This window comes from Phyllopteryx taeniolatus, chromosome 8, assembly GCF_024500385.1.
Source record: "Phyllopteryx taeniolatus isolate TA_2022b chromosome 8, UOR_Ptae_1.2, whole genome shotgun sequence".
In the NCBI taxonomy this organism is placed as follows: Eukaryota; Metazoa; Chordata; class Actinopteri; order Syngnathiformes; family Syngnathidae; genus Phyllopteryx; species Phyllopteryx taeniolatus.
Genome location: NC_084509.1, coordinates 1,625,799 through 1,644,560, shown reverse-complemented (window position 1 = coordinate 1,644,560; position 18,762 = coordinate 1,625,799). Strand labels below are relative to the sequence as shown.

The window sequence follows — 18,762 nt, the reverse complement described above, 5'->3', positions numbered from 1 at the left end:
GTCTCCACCTGAAAATGCTAATATACACTTCATTCATTCTTCGACTCGTGTAAAATACATTGTTTATTACAACACCAATTCCAATGAAGTTAGGACATTGTGTTAAACATAAATAAAAACAGAATACAATGAAATTCTTGAAATTCTACAATGCAAAGCAACAGCCATTTATCAACAACACCCAGAAACGCCGCCGGCTTCTCTGGGCCCGAGCTCATCTAAGATGGACTGATGCAAAGTGGAAAAGTGTTCTGTGGTCCGACGAGTCCACATTTCAAATTGTTTTTGAAATTGTGGACGTCGTGTCCTCCGGGCCAAAGAGGAAAAGAACCATCCGGACTGTTACGGGCGCAAAGTTCAAGAGCCCGCATCTGCGATGGTATAGGGCTGTGTTAGTGGCAATGGCATGGGTAACTTACACATTTATGAAGGCACCATTAATGCTGAAAGGTACATACAGGTTTTGGAGAAACATACGCTGCCATCCAAGCAACGTCTTTTTCATGGACGCCCCTGCTTATTTCAGCAAGACAATGCCAAACCACATTCTGCACGTGTTACAACAGCGTGGCTTCCTGTCTCCCATTGAAAATGTGTGGCGCATTATGAAGCGTAAAACACGACAACGGAGACCCCGGACTGTTGTACAGCTGAAGCTGTACATCAAGCAAAAATGGGAAAGAATTCCACCGACAAAGCTTCAACAATTAGTGTCCTCAGTTCCCAAACGTTTATTGAATGTTGTTAAAAGAAAATAAAGTTAAAAGAAAATAAAGTTTATCAGTTTGAACATTAAATATCTTGTCTTTGAAGTGTATTCAATTAAATATAGGTTGAACATGATTTGCAAATCATTGTATTCTGTATTTATTTATGTTTAACACAATGTCCCAACTTCATTGGAATTGGGGTTCTACTTACTCTGTGCAACAGACTCTGTTTTTAAATGACAACAAAATGAAAAAAAAAAAAAAAGAGGACGACAGCAACATCATCAACAAAGTTTCTGACAGCTCAATTTTTGGACTGACTTGCATAAAGGAGCTCTATGTCTTCGTTTTATTTCAATACTCATCGGGCTCCTTTCAGCTCTTAACAGTCGAACTTTGATTTTGATCTTGAACCTATGTCAGAGCATTGCCACAGCATTAGGAGCTCATTTACATCCATCAATTTTCTATGTCGCTTTGCACTGTTGGAGCCTAATAAATTAACGCGGCACGTTTTTCTTTTTCTTTGGCTTTTTGCAACTTCTGAAACAAGGTCCATTCTCAACAAGTGGTGTCAAGACCGAAACGAGAGAAGAGAACATACTTTATTTCCCCCCACTGCTGTAACATAAACACAATTATGTTCCTCTCTATTGTTTCCACTTTTTTCCCTCTCTTTTAGCTATTTAAGTGATAATAAAAGCCCACCCTTGAACAATGATTTCCAGGGTCCCATTATTTTGCATTGGCTACACATAGTTCACATTGATTTATGTTACGTATTAATGACAAGATTTTAGTCGGGTGTTTTGTGTGGCTTAGCAATAACATCCAATCATTGTTCATTCTACTGCCTCGTTCTTTTCAGTGCATTCTCCTGATTCAGAAACTGCTGCCCGCCACGTGTGATATCACAAACATACACAAATGTGCGCCATGCATTTTCCCCCTTTTTCTTAACAATCCAACCTTGTCTGCACTTGTATGAGTGCCGTTCGAGTTCATCAATGTACAGTTGTGCCTTGAGTTTAATTTATTCAGTGATCACAATTTTATCTCAAAAGACTTGCATCCCAAATTAATATTCAATATTTTCCCCCATTGAAGTGAATGGAAATGCAATTAATCTGTTCCAGCCCCCTCAAAAAAACCACACAAAAAAATAAAAAACACCCGAATTTTTTTAAAAGTAAAACTTTAAGTACAATTCCACTCAACATTATTGTACTTTATAGAAACACACAATTACGGCTTTCGGTCGTTTAAATTCTAAAAACGCTTAGGAAAGGTGCATCAAAGCAACCTTTAAGCCACCTCGAGCAAAGGTTACTCCTGAACACTCTTTTCAAAAGCAAAGGAGATATACCGTATAATACACAATCCTTTATGGTAGCAATATTTTAAGCAACAGACCACCGAAGTTCACAGACTACGCAAAGACACTCAAGAGTTCCATGCGAGAGACTTTAAAATTAATAATACAAAAATATATATTTTAATAAGAACAGAAAAGCATATATAAATAAACATGCGTCAAGAAGAGTCTTATAGAACAGCAATGTGAACATAAAAAAATAATTGCCTTAAAGAAAGTAAGACTAACCTTACAATCCATACAGAAAAAAACAGCTGTAAACACAAAATATCATAAAATACAGAAACGTGCGAGAGATAAATCTTTGAGCGAAAGAGAGAAAGGACAGAAAAAAAGAAAATAAAGCAAGCTAGAAACTTTACATCATCAATACTCGCCGTCACGTGATGACAACGGTTAGGAAAAGTGGAGTTGAGTTCATTTGAAACAGAGCGATCCTTTCCTACAATAACTTTTCATCTCTCCTTGAACCGATGATGTATTCCAACAAAGGTTAAGGAAATGTGGCATAAAGTTGAGGAGATTGGACTTGCCAAAGAGTACCTCCTGTATTGTCCTTCCTTGTTGTGCTTTTGGCAGTTGGAAAACCAGCTTTGCTGCCACCAACTGATATTGTCCTTCCATTGGAAGGAAGCAAATGTGAATCGATGGTTGCTGGATATCGTGCAGTGCGCTGCCGCCAAGCCCATCTGGTTCTGAAGCTCGCTCGTATCCTGAAAAACCCAAGGCACACCTGTTCTATGTAACACAGAGTCGCTAAGGCCATGTAATGTTGGGTGTTTTTAGGGGAAACCACCTCAGTGGTCCTGCATTCCAACAGCAGCCCCTTAACTGACCCCCCAAGTTTTTGACGTATCTGCCTGCATCCTCCCCACCTATCAAGGGCCCTGAAATAGAATACACACCGACCGACCCATCTCGAAAACCCACAAACACACATTGCTGTCCATGTACAAGAAGCGTCAATGGATCCTTACACAGAAACACCCGGCCAACTTTCTCTCCATCAGAGAGTTGCACCACGGTGAGGGTGGGATGTGCATGCTGGGAACAGGTACATCTCTGGCGCTTGTTCGCTGTGATATGTAAGCCATGTAACGTCCCGTTTCATCCAAGCAGGCTTTCATTACAGAACCCCCAGCTTTAAATGAACACAGTCTGACCCGAAATACATCCAAGAGGGTGATCGCTTCATTATCAATAGACAACAATGCAAAGCTTCCATTTGACGTCATCTGAAAGTTCTGCGGTTGAAAATATAATGTCCCCGGCAGCTGAAAGTGCCTGCACACCGTCTCATTGGACATCTTCCAGGTGTAGATCCCTCCCGAGGCAACCATCACGACCACAAAATCGGCGTGCTGTGAAAGCGTGTGGAAAGCAACAACATCTTCGGAGCTTTCCGCCCTGGGGAAGCTTTTGCTGATCGTGCCCGACCACAAGCTGGCAGCCAGCAGGTCTCCGCCACGGAGGCCAATGAGAAAGGTGCTCTCAGGCGACACCTGTGCATCACAAAGGTACAGGTGAATACCGCATACAACACCCCCGTGTGCCATTTTCCATACCCGAGACAGCCCTTGCTCACAAATGCTCACACCAAACCTACAATTGGGCGTAATAAGAACATCCGTAGCTCTGCTCCCACCTATACGTAAAATATTCTGCCCCGTTTCTGTTTGCCAAATGTAAATATCTTCAACGGAGAGTGTCACAAGGGTCAGGTCATCCTTACTAAGACGTATCTTCTTCACAGGATTATCATGCAGAAAGTTGGCATGTGGAAGACCTGTTTGGAAGCTCCAACTCCACACCGTGTCCGTCCCATCTGCTGTGTAGAACCACCGTCCTGTTTTATCCACCGTCACATCTTTCACCCCGCATTCCATTTTTGGAGCTTCGCCAGCAACATAAACCATCTCGGCATCCCACGCAAGAAGGCAGCCATTGTCCGTGACACACACAATATGTGAGGGGGTTTTGAGGAGTGTATGAGGCAGGTTGTTGGTATCTAAAGAGAGAACACACTGTGCTGTGCTACGCCTCCAAACCAACACCAGAGGACAGTCCTCTAGTAAAGCCAGTAAATGGTGTCCATCTTGGGAAAACACCACTTGAGCGAAGGCTTGACCCTGCGGAGCCCAGAAGTGGTCAGACTTCTCCCACTCACACGTATCCCACACTGTGACCTGCTTACAGTGACATACCAAAAAACTGCTGAATTCATACAAGTAATCAGTATTGAGCATGTCGTTAAACTCGCTTCCTGCAGAGGCTTCTTTAACAAATCTTGGCGTTTGTGTTTTGGCAGGAACTTTCCATAGTTTCAGAGCTCCCGACCATGCCATCTCCTCTTTATCCTTACAGAGGATTATCGACACAATTGCACAGCGGTTTGAGTTTGAACAGGAGCAAAGGAGGCTGCAGCTGTCTCTGTCAAATATAGAAACGGTGCCTTCTTCCTGGCCACAATAAATGTGGGAGCCTAAAGAACTGAACGCCACACAGGTTACGTAGCTCCGACACTTCAAATTTGTCACACTTGTGTTGGAGGCATCGAACAGTCCCACAATGCTGTCCTGCTTCCACCATACACATAACTGTCGATCAAATGCCACAAAGCCCTCAAACATGTTCGGTCTGTGTGAGGCTTTGACCTCCACAAAGATTTCTGGAGCTGTAACATCGCACAAGAACAGTTTGTTGCATAAGGTGGCAAATAACATGAATCAGTGGCTGCTTTTCACTCCTGCAAACTTGATTTCTCCCTGCTCACAGTTCGGCAAAAGTCGCACCACACCAAAGTCCGAGCCGTTCCACAGCCACGCTGAGCCATCACGCATAACCTCTGTGATCGTCCCACACGGTGTCCCTGCACCGGTCACAGTGAGCTGAGTTGGTCCGCCGTCACGCTGGAGATGCCGAAGCAGGGGGACAGTGTCGGGAGACGGAGGAAGCAATACTGCCAGTCCGCAGCCTCTTATCCCCCTCTCCCATCTGATTTCGTCGACATAAAATCTGAGCGCAGGGAAGATCTCCAAATATGGGAGGAGGCTTGCCTCCATTAATGTGGGCAGCTCTATAGGGGAGCTCTGCAGGAAACACGACGAGGACGCCAATATGCTCGCCAGGAGTGAGCATTCCCTTAGATTGTCCCAAGATCCCTGCTCTTGCCTCAACATGGCCACAAGATCCCTTAGGAGGCCAGCCTTCACCAAAACATGATGGAACCTCCATGACGTCAACACCTTCCATCTTAACTCTAAACTGTTGCTTTCTTGTAAGTGATACATCAGCTCCACAGCTTTTCTCGCATTCACAGCATCTATGAGGGACGGCCGTTCTTCCACGTATGCACTCGTTTGCGCGCTGCCTTCGTCTTGGCATGACGTTTCATGGCATGCATTCCATCTACTAATGAAATAATCGGCCATCTCTGAATGAATTTTTCTCCTGGCCTCACATGTGTCTAAATAGGTCTTTGCCACGACAAGTCGAAAATGTCGGCTTACCCAGGTCAAAACTTGACACCCTGTGACAGTCCTCCTGATGAGAAAGCCCTTCAGTTCGAGAAGCAGTCGCTCTACATCCACTTGCGTGATCTGATTGGCGTGGGCTCTGGACAGGAGATCTGCAAGTTCTGCCTCTGTGAGTCCTACACTGGAGATGGCGAGGTAAGAGAGGGCATGAGCCACCACAGGGGAAGAATATTTGTGCTCCAAGTGATCCAGCAGGGCAGCAACGGATGAGTGGACCCCGTCAGGGAGATGTGACTCTGATACTTCTGAATCTAACAGGAGACAAAAATCAACAGTTTTGACTAGATGTGAGGAAAACACATCACAAGTCTGTGTTAGTGTAGTGTACCTGAGCACCAGAAAGTAAGCGGACGTAGAGGGTGATACAACAGGAAGTCAGCGCTTGGTTCAGCAGTGCCAGTTGTCCCGAAGTCACTCTTCTCCCGGAGTTGCTCAGCAGTGACATGAGCACCTTCAGACATTGCTTCCTGTCTGCAGAACCCAGCAGTACATGCACATAACCCAACTGCTTCTTACCTCCCTCTGAAACAAAGCCAGGTGCACTGCACTCTGGGTAATGTAGTTTGATGACCTGCATGAGATGCGTTTGTTTGGAGGAGATACCGAGAATGATTTTGACTCCGGGAGGAAGAGGGGAGGGCAGGCTTTCGATAATTTGCACGGCGAAATTACGCCCCATTTGATCCACCCCATCCAGGATCAGAACTAAAGGCTTTTTGGAAGACGGCAGCAAGGAGAGGAGGAAGCAAAGATATTCTTTCACTTCATACAGGCTGATGTCAGGTTTTTTGATGGCCCTAAACACAGTCCTCGGGTTAAGGCGAGTTATGCTAGATTCAGCGTCTCTCAGCTCAGTGACACCTCGGCGATGGCCAGCGTTGAGGTCTTGTGAAGACGAAGAGCGGTCGTAACTCCTGAGGATTTGATAACACAAGCTGGACAGCAGGCGCTCTGCGGAAGGGAGGTCCAGCAAGTCGGTAAAAAAGGTGATCACAGCAGGATCGGTGTCACGCAGCCAGGACCTCATCTACGGATAGAGAATTTAAAAAGTTTTACTGCTGATGGTGTCAACACACATTCAACTCGTTTCAACATGAACTCCAATACAGTATGAGGTTCAAATGATACAGTACACAGTCACACTAAAGTGGTTGCTATTGATTATTCTATGGGTATCTTATACCATTATATACATGCATAATGGCTGTAGAAGCTCATAATGTAATAACAGACCATAAAATAATAAATTTGCCCTTTTTAAAATGTAATAGGCCCATAACATCATTTAATATTACTGCTGGCAACAGCAACCTGCCATTAAAGTATATTTCGGGTATATATATATATTAGGATGTGAATCCTACATTACCCAAGTAATCCTTCCCTCCATTTGTTGCCATCAGAAAGACACTCGCGTAAGGGCACATGCCCTTCAAATTAGTACTGTAACAACACTGTTCACAGATATTAATTTGAATTTGTAGTGCTACTAGGACTAGAGCGTATTCATTTACCTGGTGAGCACAGTGAGCCAGCAGCACTGTTTTCCCTGCACAAGGACCTCCCGTCAGCACGAGTGGACGCCGCTGGTCGCTCTGCTGAACGTAGGCTCGGATCTACGGAGAGTGAACTTCTGTTAAGCCGATGTCCTTTTCAGCTTCAATAGAATGTCCAGGTTGTGACATTAACACCAGATCCAATCTATAGAGCTCGCTATTCAAAATGATGTCTGACCTCTTCCATTTCTGGCCTCGTGATGACGTAAAACCCTGACAGTATGGCGCACAGCTCCTCCTGTTGGACTTGCTCCCGTGCCAAAGCATCACTGAGGTAACCGCTTCCAATTTGTCCAGACTCTGCAATGTTGTCAGTCAACCTCACCAGGTCAGAATACACCTGATGGCAGAGCAAGTCTGCATACGCCCGCCTCCGCGCTGTGGTGTAACCACGGCGACGGTCACAATTTGTAGCGGTGGTGTAGGCTTCAAGCTGGCAGGAGTCGATGAGGCCTCTCAGGAAGTTGTCAATCAGATCTGAGAGTAAATCTGCCTCACTGGATGATGATCTTACTCGGGCGGAGTTTGGAACAGTGCCCTGGAAGTAAAGTGAGGATGTGACAGCGCGTATCAAAAGCACAAACATAAGGGCACTGAAAGATGTTTTTAGCAAGAAATCTACACACAATAAAAACAACAGACAAAGCATTGACCACATTAGCTCAGTAGTGAGCCATCAGGGTCAGCAAGGCCTTCTCTGCTGGCCTAAAGACTATTTAAAAAAAACAACACTGACCTACGTTTACATCCTAAATTCTAATATTTGTTTTATGAAATTGTATTGATTTATTCCCAATAGTCTATTCTCTTCATTCCGTACAGTTTCCATTGGCTGCACTGCTTCAAGTACGTGTGTGAGGAGGATACATTATTATTATTTTTTTTGTCCAATCAGGTTTCAGCCTCTATGTGCTGCCATGTCAATCAAATCTGCCCCGGCCGGAACTTCAGAATCAGTAGTGCTGGTCGATGTAATTTAAACTATATTAGCAATGGGACTGTGTCTTTAACCGACCAGATTTCAAATTCGTCCTCACTGGGCCAACGGGGGCGAGCTAGCTTGCCCTCGATGTCAACAATTTTGTCCTCTCTTTCGTTGGTCAGAGCTTAACTTTGACTAGCAAACATGTCTGTAGCATTATGCACACATTTAATACATTAAATCATGAGCAATCTCTGGTGTTTTTGTTTTGATCTTGTTTTTAGATATTGATTTTAAACAGTTCCAGATGATGTACGTTGCACAGTTGTGTGATGTTGTATTGTGGTTTTGTATAGTATTGATGGTTCCTAAATGCGATAGTGATGAATTAAGTCGAATAAATCTCCACTGATGAACAACCCCAATTGTAAACAGAATACAATGATTTGCAAATCATGTTCAACGTATATTTAATTGAATACACTACAAAGACAAGATATTTAATGTTAAAACTGATAAACTTTATTGTTTTAAGCAAATAATCATTAACTTAGAATTTTATTGCTTCAACACGTCCCAAAAAAGCTGGGACAGGGTCATGTTTAACACCTTGTTACATTACCTTTTCTTTTAACAACATGCAATACACATTTGGGAACTGAGGACACTAATTGTTGAAGCTTTGTAGGTGGAATTCTTTCCCATTCTAGCTTGATGTACAGCTTCAGCTGTTCAACAGTCCGGGTTCGTTGTCGTATTTTATGCTTCATAATGCGCCACACATTTTCAATGGGAGACAGGTCTGGACTGCAGGCAGGCCAGTCTAGTACCCGCACTCTTTTACTACGAAGCCACGCTGTTGTAACACATGCAGAATGTGGTTTGGCATTGTCTTGCTGAAATAAGCAGGGGCGTCCATGAAAAAGATGTTGCTTGGATGGCAGCATATGTTTCTCCAAAACCTGTATGTACCTTTCAGCATTAATGGTGCCTTCACAGATGTGTAAGTTACCCATACCATCACAGATGCTGGCTTTTGAACTTTGCGTCAATAACAGTCTGGATGGTTATTTTCCTCTTTGGCCCGGAGGACACGACGTCCACAATTTCCCAAAACAATTTGAAATGTGGACTTGTCGGACCACAGAACACATTTCCACTTTGCATCAGTCCATCTTAGATGAACTCGGGCCCAGAGAAGCCGGCGGCGTTTTGTGTGGCTTTTGCTTTGCATAGTAGAGTTTCAAGTTGCACTTACGGATGTAGCGCCGAAGTGTATTTACTGACATTGGTTTTCTGAAGTGTTCCTGAGCCCATGTGGTGATATCCTTTACACCAGGGGTGCCCAAACTTTTTTGCCCCAACCTCCGGCGATCTACCTTCATTTTTGCGGGGGGGGGCCGCGACCATGTCTCCGGTTAGAGAGTGAAGAGCGCTACCAGTGAGCTAAAATTCTGGGCCGCCGACACAGCTTAGCACCAATGTATGTTGATGTGATGTTGCATCACCGCATGAGCCAGTCTTGCACAACACAACATAATTAACAATGTAAAAAACAATTTCATTACCCGAGTTTACTCCGATGACTTGCACTGAAGTGAATCAGCCAGGGATGTGTAGTCAGTGTCGTATTTTCCATGCACACTCCTAAAACGCTGCTCCACATTTCCGTTCTTTGGTAATGCGATGGCAGACAGGCACATGAGGCATACGCATTTCGAAAATGTCATCGTGAAAAAATACTCCTCGTCCAATTCTGTATGAACGTGGTAAGTTTTTGTCTTCTTACTTGGTCCAGCTCCCCCACTAATTTTTATACCCTTTCTTAAGTTTAAGAGAAAACACTGAGAGATAAAAATTGGAGGTAACTCACTGACTAGCTTGTTAGTTTTGACACACTTGGCGCCGTTGTTTGCGCATCTGCGGTTACCTTTTAGCAGCGTTGTTTGCGCATGTGCGTGACCTAAGTGTCAGAAAAATTCAGATATCATCGATTATATATGTATATCAATCAAGCAACGGGATAAATGATAGGCTGATGTCTTTTTTTTTTTTTTTTTTTTTTAATGTCACGCGATGTCATGCGATCTACCAATACTACCTTCGCGGTCGAAGCACCCCTGCTTTACACGTTGATGTCGATTTTAGATGCAGTGCCTCCTGAGGGATCAAAGGTCACGGGCATTCAATGTTGGTTTTCGGCCTTGCCGCTTACATGCAGTGATTTCTCCAGATTCTCTGAACCTTTTGATAATATTATGGACCGTAGATGATGAAATCCCTAAATTCCTTGCAATTATACATTGAAGAACATTGTCCTTAAACCGTTCGACTATTTTCTCATGCATTTATTCACAAAGAGGTGAACCTCGCCCCATCTTTGCTTGTGAATGACTGAGCAATTCAGGGAAGCTCCTTTTATATCCAATCATGGCACCCGCCTGTTCCCAATTAGACTGTTCACCTGTGGGATGGGCGGCATGGTGGATTGATTGGTTAGACCGTCTGCCTCACAGTTCTGAGGACCGGGGTTCAATCCGCGGCTCCGCCTGTGTGGAGTTTGCATGTTCTCCCCGTGCCTGCGTGGGTTTTCTCCGGGCACTCCGGTTTCCTCCCACATCCCAAAATCTTGCATGGTAGGTTAATTTAAGACTCTAAATTGCCCGTAGGTGTGAATGTGAGTGCGGATGGTTGTTTGTTTGTATGTGCCCTGCGATTGGCTGGCAACCAGTTCAGGGTGTACCCCGCCTCCTACCCGATGATAGATGGGATAGGCTCCAGCATTCCCGCGACCCTTGTGAGGATGGGCGGCTCAGAAAATGGATAGATGGATGGACCTGTGGGATGTTCAGGTATAACATCAGGTATTTGATGAGCATTCCTCAACTTTCTGAGTCTTTTTTTCCACCTGACCCAGATTTTTTGGAACATGTTGCAGCAATAAAATTCGAAGTTAATGATTATTTGCTAAAAACAATCAAGTTCATCAGTTCGAACATTAAATATCTTGTCTTTGTAGTGTATTCAATTAAATATAGGTTGAACATGATTTGCAAATCATTTTATTCTGTTTTTATTGATGTTTAACACAAGGTCCCAACTTCATTGGAATTGGGGTTGCAATCTACAGTGATGCAGAACTACACTGCATCATACTGAGACCTGTTTCTAATATTGTCGTTCCCGATTAAACTACATGAGAAGGGCACAATATTAAAAACACCTCTGAGAATGCTATAGTACACGATAAAACACCACCACATAATACACATAGTATATTATTAATTTAATGCATGCATATCGCAGATCTGTTTGTCTTTCCAAAGTGAGCATGATTAACTGCGTGAAGGTTAAAAACAAACAAACAAAAAAAAGGTTAGTCTTTTTTTTAACTTCTTTTTCCTTATTAGGATGTGAAGGTGTACCAAATGTTGTGGTTGTGGAATGTGCAGTGAAGCCCAAACTCATGCATTTCCTGGCCCAAATTGGTATCAAGAATGGGTATAAATCATTTTGGACATGGAATACCAATTACTTTTTAATATGATATCACTTTATGTACAGCCTTCCCAGTCTCTGTGTTTAACTGTTGGGGAGCAGAGCAGTAACGAGGAGTCACCTCTTCCTCCGTGTGAACGTTTAATTGAAAGGAGTCCATCCCTCTCACCTTTTGTTCCACCTTCAGATTGGTGACCTTGTGGACGTAAGCAAGGCAGCGTCGACCCATTGGCAGCGTCTGACGATGTCATCACGAGGACAGTTGTTCAGGCCAAACCGTAGATCGCCATCAAGGACTAGCCAGAAATAGCATTGAAAAACATATGATTAACACTGAAATGCAAGCTTGATGTGCAGATTAGACCAGGCATACACACGGCTAGTTCACCTGATCTGTTGAACGTGAGGCCTTTCGCTTCGGTCAGAAGGTTCTTGTGCACACACAGACTCACAGCAGCCTCAAACATCTTCACCAAATCCTCCATGTGATTCTCCTGCTGTGAACCAATAAAGTCAATTAACATTGTATTGTGAGGCAAAATTATAATAATGCCGATTAGGCCATTCTTTTTTGGGGCAACCTGAGGCAGGCACGAGGCTCTCAAGCAGAACGTCGGCGGAACGGTGTTCTCATCTCTGTGGTAAACTCTCTCCAGCTCTCTGGTGCTGAGGCCTGCTTGTTGGATCTGCTGCAGCAGCAAGTGGAAGTGGGACACCTCCACCTGGGCAGGAAGACTGGCCCTGCCGTATTCAGGTCCTATCAAAGCCTTGCAGCAGCAGCAGCACCGTGTGGACACAGAGGGAAAAACATTCGGTTTTAACAAGGTCAGAAATACTGTAATTTAAAAAGGTAGAATAGACTAGAAGAGTTTTGAATGGATTAGAAAGCCTTTGTAGTCATTGTATGGCGCAGACACAACGAAATTAGGACGGGCGGGCGGACGGACGGACAGACAGATAGCTAGACAGACAGACAGACAGACAGACAGACAGATAGACAGATAGACAGATAGACAGATAGATAGACAGATAGACAGATAGATAGATAGATAGATAGATAGATAGATAGATAGATAGATAGATAGATAGATAGATAGATAGATAGATAGATGAAAAGTATGGCATGAACACTGCTGATTTATTTACCAGTAAAAAGGGCCCAGCAGAGCTCTCTCTGCAATTTTTTATCAGCTCGTTTCTGGTGTTTTCATCCAGCCAGCGGCTGGGATTAATGGACTCATGTGGGTCGATCACCTGTACATAGACACACACCCTTGCTGCTAAATCAACAGTGAGTTTGCACATGTGGTCACATTGTGGCTCCCAACAGTCTAATTACATCTACTGCTGAATCAGAGATTGACAATGCTGGTGGCACACAGACACACACATGCACACAGCTGTTTTATCGTGCAGGTATAAATGTGGCCCAGATGAATGAAATGACTTAGAATTATTTCATTTAAAAAAAAAAAGAGCATAGACGTATTAATAGTTTCAATGAGAGAGACATCAAACACATAATACATGAGATTGAATACAACTGAAAATGATGCCTCCACAAAGATAATAATGCCCAGTTTTGATCGACACTGTTAGACTGGTTCGGACTGAATGTTTTATCATTGAGTAAGAAGTGTGTATTCACCCTGAAGTCCACTCCCAGCTTGTGTCTGCAATGCTCTCTTAGTTTGGGGAACACAACCTCTCTCAGAGCTCTCCGCTCCACCACGCTGTCTGTAACATGGCATCATTACACATAAAAGTCACAAATGAATACAGCCAATGAAAACCAGAGACTTTCTGAACATACCTGTAGGGTTAGAGCACAGATAAAGATTCACACATGTCGATCTGAGGCGGCAATTGGAAGCAGCTTGGTCCATATGTTGTTTTAAATTCAATGTCAACTAAGTAGGAACGATATTGTCTAATTGTTTCAGTTGTCTCACTGGGCTGGTGTTTCTCTTTTCCCTCCATCGGCACTCTGATTCAGGAAATTCCACCCTTGGTTATATAGAGAGACTCCGATCACACCCACTTCTTGCGCCTGGTACACAACAGGCACACGTTTGATAATTATACACAATTGTAGTGGACATTTCTACAACAGGTGCACACACACAGACACACACAAGAAGGCAAACATGGGTGGACAACAGTAGAGTGCAACGATGCGTTTTTTTCCCCCAATATTCTTTTATTAATTAACATTTGTACACAATAAATACAAACTTTGCTTTTTGTACAGCCAGTAATCCTATGCACAAAGACATCTGCACCTGTTCTCATTATTTGTCACCATGGCAACAGTCCGACTAGAGAGAAGGCCAGCGGTTCTACAACTTAGCTAATAATTAAAAGGAAGTGTGCAGCTGATCCAAACTTGCAGATTTAAAAAAATAATAATAATTGAAATCTACAAAAATCAAATAATTAAACACTGCGGCAAAACAAAAGGGGGATTTAAAAAAAAGTGTAGGTTTTGTAGTGGAAACTGCAAATAAAATCATTTCACAATAAACTAATTGAGACTTTATGAAAAGAGCTTCTGAGGGACGCTGCTGTAAACAATAAACTTCAAAACAAGTTTGAACATTATACAGGATAATAAATTCAGATCTGAGAGAGATCAAGCAGAGGCTCCCATTCTTGTTTCCTTGACCACACCATTTTTGTGATACAGATATCTTCTAACAGCAGGGGAGGCTAGGTTTTGGATCCAATGCTGTATAATTCCAATGTGTATAAAACCATTACTAATCATGATAGATGCTGCATAACATGTTATGTTCGAAAGAAAGGTATTTAGCTACCCTATTTGTGATAGTAGCACATTTTACCAACATTTGTCCCCTCCCACTTCTTAACTGTATCAATACTATAGTTTTGTTCATTATAAAGACACAAACACTGACATTTCGATTAAATACTCACTGTTTGTCATATTTCTCCTAATGTCTCAGCACTGAAAAATTATGAATTTGTCGACAGTGTTCTTGCTAGCGCGGCACGGTGACCGACTGGTTAGAGCGTCTGCCTCACAGTTCTGAGGACCCGGGTTCAATCCCCGGCCCCGCCTGTGTGGAGTTTGCATGTTCTCCCCGTGCCTGCGTGGGTTTTCTCCGGGCACTCCGGTTTCCTCCCACATCCCAAAAATATCCATTCATTGGAGACTCTAAATTGCCCGTAGGTGTGAATGTGAGTGCGGATGGTTGTTTGTTTCTATGTGCCCTGCGATTGGCTGGCAACCAGTTCAGGGTGTACCCCGCCTCCTGCCCGATGACAGCTGGGATAGGCTCCAGCACGCCCGCGACCCTAGTGAGGAGAAGCGGCTCAGAAAATGGATGGATGGATGGATGTTCTTGCTAGCAATTTGAGATGTTTGTCAACAACACTCAAAAATAAAAAGAAACAGATAATCATCACACTGTGGTCATTTTGGTCATCATTTTTCTTTTGAAAAAAACAAAAGTAAATTAGTTCCACGCAGGCATCAGGACTTTTTTGAAAGACTAAATTTACAACAAAAAATAATCTGTTAATTGTTATCATCAATTAATTAGTTGTTTAAGTGATTGTTAAGCCTGTCTATAATTTCAACACAAATTAATATTAAGTGTTAGTTAAACACCCAAATATGAAATTAAATTCTCCAAATACAATTGTGTGGAACTGTTATACAAAAAAATATCAATTTAAGCCGATACTTGAATCCTTTGATTGTACAGAAGTAGTGAGACATTCGAACAGTGATTTCCTCTCTGTTAGAAACAATCACAATGGTGTAAAAAACAAACAAACACACACACACACAAATGAAAACACCCTCACTGGAAACATCCTAGCAGTGCACATCCTCTCATTTTTATAAGTTAAGCAAAACACCAATTTACAATGTCCCCAATACCTCAGTCTCTTTAGAATACATTGAAATGAAAATAGCAGTCACACTGAAACAAAGGAGCCACTATAGATTCAGAGTGAAGAGAGTATCTGACACCAGTATCAGCTCTTCAGAGGAGATGCTGCTACTTTGCAGTGGATGTAGAAATAAATAAAAAGTGCTACGCTGCCATTTGGCAAGGAGTTTAAAGGCTTGAAGGGTATTTAATTAAGGGGTCTGGAGTGAGGAAAACAAAACAATTGAACTTGGCGCCCTTTGAATGTCATTTGCATTTGTCCATTCAGTGTTTCTCTTCTATTTTAGCCAGCACTGATCAAAGACAGCAAGAAATTATACCAAGAATGATGAATATGGTGCTTGATGCAAACACACAGATTGTCAGGTAAAGAACCAATGCAGTGTGAAAGGAGCCATGGGGCCAAATGTGATAGAATGAATCATCCTGATGAATCCGCTGATCCATAATCAAGCAGTCCCCACAACCCCCCAAAAACACAGTAAATCTCTATGCCAGAAACACTGTCTGTCCGTATAATTCCCATGACAAAAAATTCAACACCAATTATTTCTGTGCTTTTAACCTCAATTAACTTTCAACCAATTGGGGACGCTAAGAGAAGATAAAGCGTGTGTATGTTTTTATTATGACATAACTGCATAGGGTATGCGTATGTGATTACAATGACAGCCACAGAGTCGCACTCACTGCCAACGAACAGTACAGACCTTAGAGAAAAGTTAGATGGGAAGAAAGACGGAACAGACGGAGAAAGAGTTGGAGGGAAGAGCAGAAGGGAGGATCCAGCCTCTCCTTTTCTCTTTTTTCCCTTCCTCGTCTCCTTTCTGGCCTCCTTCCAGGCCTTCTTTCCTACTTTATTTACAATGCGCTTTCAGAATAACATCGTCCGCTCATTTAGCCGAGTACTGTAATATGAAACGCTGCGCATAACATTCCTATAACAACAGTAATGTACTGTACTAAAACATGAAATACGTACTGGAGGATGATGAGAATATATAAATGGCAAGCGGTGGATGTCCTTTGCTTATTCTCATTACGCTTACTTTTTGTGAAGCATCACTAAAAGTACTAAATGACTTAGGAGAATACTTAACATTTTCCACCAATCAACTGATGAAAGGAAATTTTACCTTGTTATGGGCTAAGAATTTCTCATTCCATATGCAATCATTTTTTAAAACTGTATTTTTTGTTTGTTTGTTTTTACAGCGGAACATTGACATTTGAAGGTTATACATTTTTCAGGAATAAAAGTTGCCTATATGCTTGAATGTTGTTTTATTGTACAACCCCAATTCCAATGAAGTTGGGATGTTGTGTTAAACATAAATAAAAACAGAACACAATAATTTGCAAATCATGTTCAACCTATATTTAATTGAATACACTACAAAGACAAGGTATTTCATGTTCAAACTGATAAACTTTATTGTTTTTAGCAAATAAAACACGACAACGGAGAGCCAGGACTGTTGAACAGCTGAAGCTGTAGATCAAGCAAGAATGGGAAAGAATTCCACCTACAAAGCTTCAACAATTAGTGTCCTCAGTTCCCAAACGTTTATTGAATGTTGTTAAAAGAAAAGGTGATGTAACATAGTGGTAAACATGACCCTGTCCCAGCTTTTTTGGAACATGTTGCAGCCATAAAATTCCAAGTTAATGATTATTTGCTAAAAACAATCAAGTTTATCACTTTGAACATTAAATATCTTGTCTTTGTAGTGTATTCAATTAAATATAGGTTGAACATGATTTGCAAATCATTGTATTCTGTTTTTATTTATGTTTAACACAACATCCTAACTTCATTAGAATTGGGGTTGTACTTAACATTATGGCAGACAACACAATGGTGTGTTGCGTTTTCCTTGGCCTTTTGTGATGGCAAAGAGGAAATGTCATTTACTGCAATGTAGGAACACAACACACACACGTCTCTGTCCTTGCTGCTCAATACAAGATGACCAAAGGCACAATAAGTCGGTGTCAATCATGAGAGAACCAAATATACGCTAGCTGTTTTATCATATTGTGAAGAGACTCATGTCCCTCTCCATGTTAAAACTTTTTAAAAAATGTGTTTTAACATGCAGCGACTAACTTCCTTTTATGTGTGTATGATACGTGTGTGACTGCCTTCAGCAAGCCTCCCTCTGCACTTCCATGTATGGCACGCTCCTCCACCCCACATTGATCGCTTACACGGGGACAGCGAGCCGGGGAAAAGCCAGCTTCTGTGGGCATTTGGAAAGCGGCCAGTGGCTCCATATGTGACACGGGCTGGAATAATGAACTCTGGCCAGGTTTGCAACCCAATAACCTAAACTGACCTGTTCATGTTAATGAAGTGTTGGAGCTCATACTTATTGCATTGAGAGATTGAAGGTAATGTACAAATTATTTTCTATCAACTCTCCAAACACGATTATTTATGTGTCATAATAATACAGCAGTTTCGCAGCTAAAAAAATAAAATAAAATAAAAATAAAAATAGAAGCAAGCTTAACAAGGTCAGAAAAACACTTCTTTCCTCTGCAAACATTCTTCCGTGTCCTCCTCTTCAGTGTGCTCTGGGTCTCTGCCCAATGAGGTGAGGTTTTAAGGCAAGAATGGAAGGAGGTGAGAGGGCACACTGCACTTCATCAGGAAGCAAAATACCGAGAATATTTAAGTGGACACCCTGCCTCTAGCGCCCTCCTCTCTTCCCTCTTCCACCACTTGAGGATAACAGAGAATGAGGGATAGCTCGAGAGGGGGACAGTCTTGTTCGATGGGTTCGATGTGGTTTGGTTCCGTTTTCATCAGTTTATTTAAGCTCAGAGCCGTGCCAGTTGGATATAGGCTGCCATCAGTTAATCGTGTTATGGAGTGTGCGTCTAACCACGTTCCATCTTGTGTGTCGGTCACACCAGCGTGATCTCCACCTCCTCTGCCTTGTCGCTCTTCCCGTGTTGTCGGCGGGACTGCTGTTTGGGTGGTGGAGGAGCAGCACGCACCTAAAGGACAAACAGAGAATGTATGATGGAGCTTGTTAGCAGAACCTTTCAAATTGACTGCTCCTGAGGTCATACAATGTTGAGTTTCATCCGAATTTTCTGGAAAAATACGTTTGGTAGTTGGATATGACGTCCTGCGAGACCTTCGCATTTCATCCCTCCATTAAAGAGAGAAAAATGAACAATAGTGCAGTTTTTATGACACATATTACTAATATCAACACTTTTTTAATCAC

At 42.5% G+C, this 18,762-nt stretch overlaps 2 protein-coding genes across 6 annotated transcripts in view; both read right to left on the bottom strand.

Moving 5' to 3' along the window:
• Nucleotides 1–50: 50 nt before the first annotated feature.
• Nucleotides 51–15,985, bottom strand: LOC133482368 (NACHT and WD repeat domain-containing protein 2-like). The gene is given in 11 exon segments (XM_061782429.1): nucleotides 51–3,167; nucleotides 3,170–5,872; nucleotides 5,958–6,648; nucleotides 7,136–7,237; nucleotides 7,356–7,715; nucleotides 11,823–11,893; nucleotides 11,986–12,094; nucleotides 12,179–12,364; nucleotides 12,744–12,851; nucleotides 13,246–13,334; nucleotides 13,411–15,985. Coding segments are annotated over 11 exon segments (4,818 nt in total). The 5' UTR covers nucleotides 13,484–15,985; the 3' UTR covers nucleotides 51–2,841.
• A 142-nt stretch (nucleotides 15,986–16,127) lies between these two features.
• Nucleotides 16,128–18,762, bottom strand: part of LOC133481868 (F-BAR and double SH3 domains protein 2-like) — a 49,202-nt gene continuing 46,567 nt past the window's right edge. For all 5 annotated transcript variants that reach the window (XM_061781108.1, XM_061781103.1, XM_061781104.1 and 2 more), the window contains one exon: nucleotides 16,128–18,526. In XM_061781108.1, coding sequence (XP_061637092.1) covers nucleotides 18,434–18,526 — 93 coding nt within the window. In that variant the 3' untranslated portion in view covers nucleotides 16,128–18,433. The remainder of the gene's footprint in view (nucleotides 18,527–18,762) is intronic.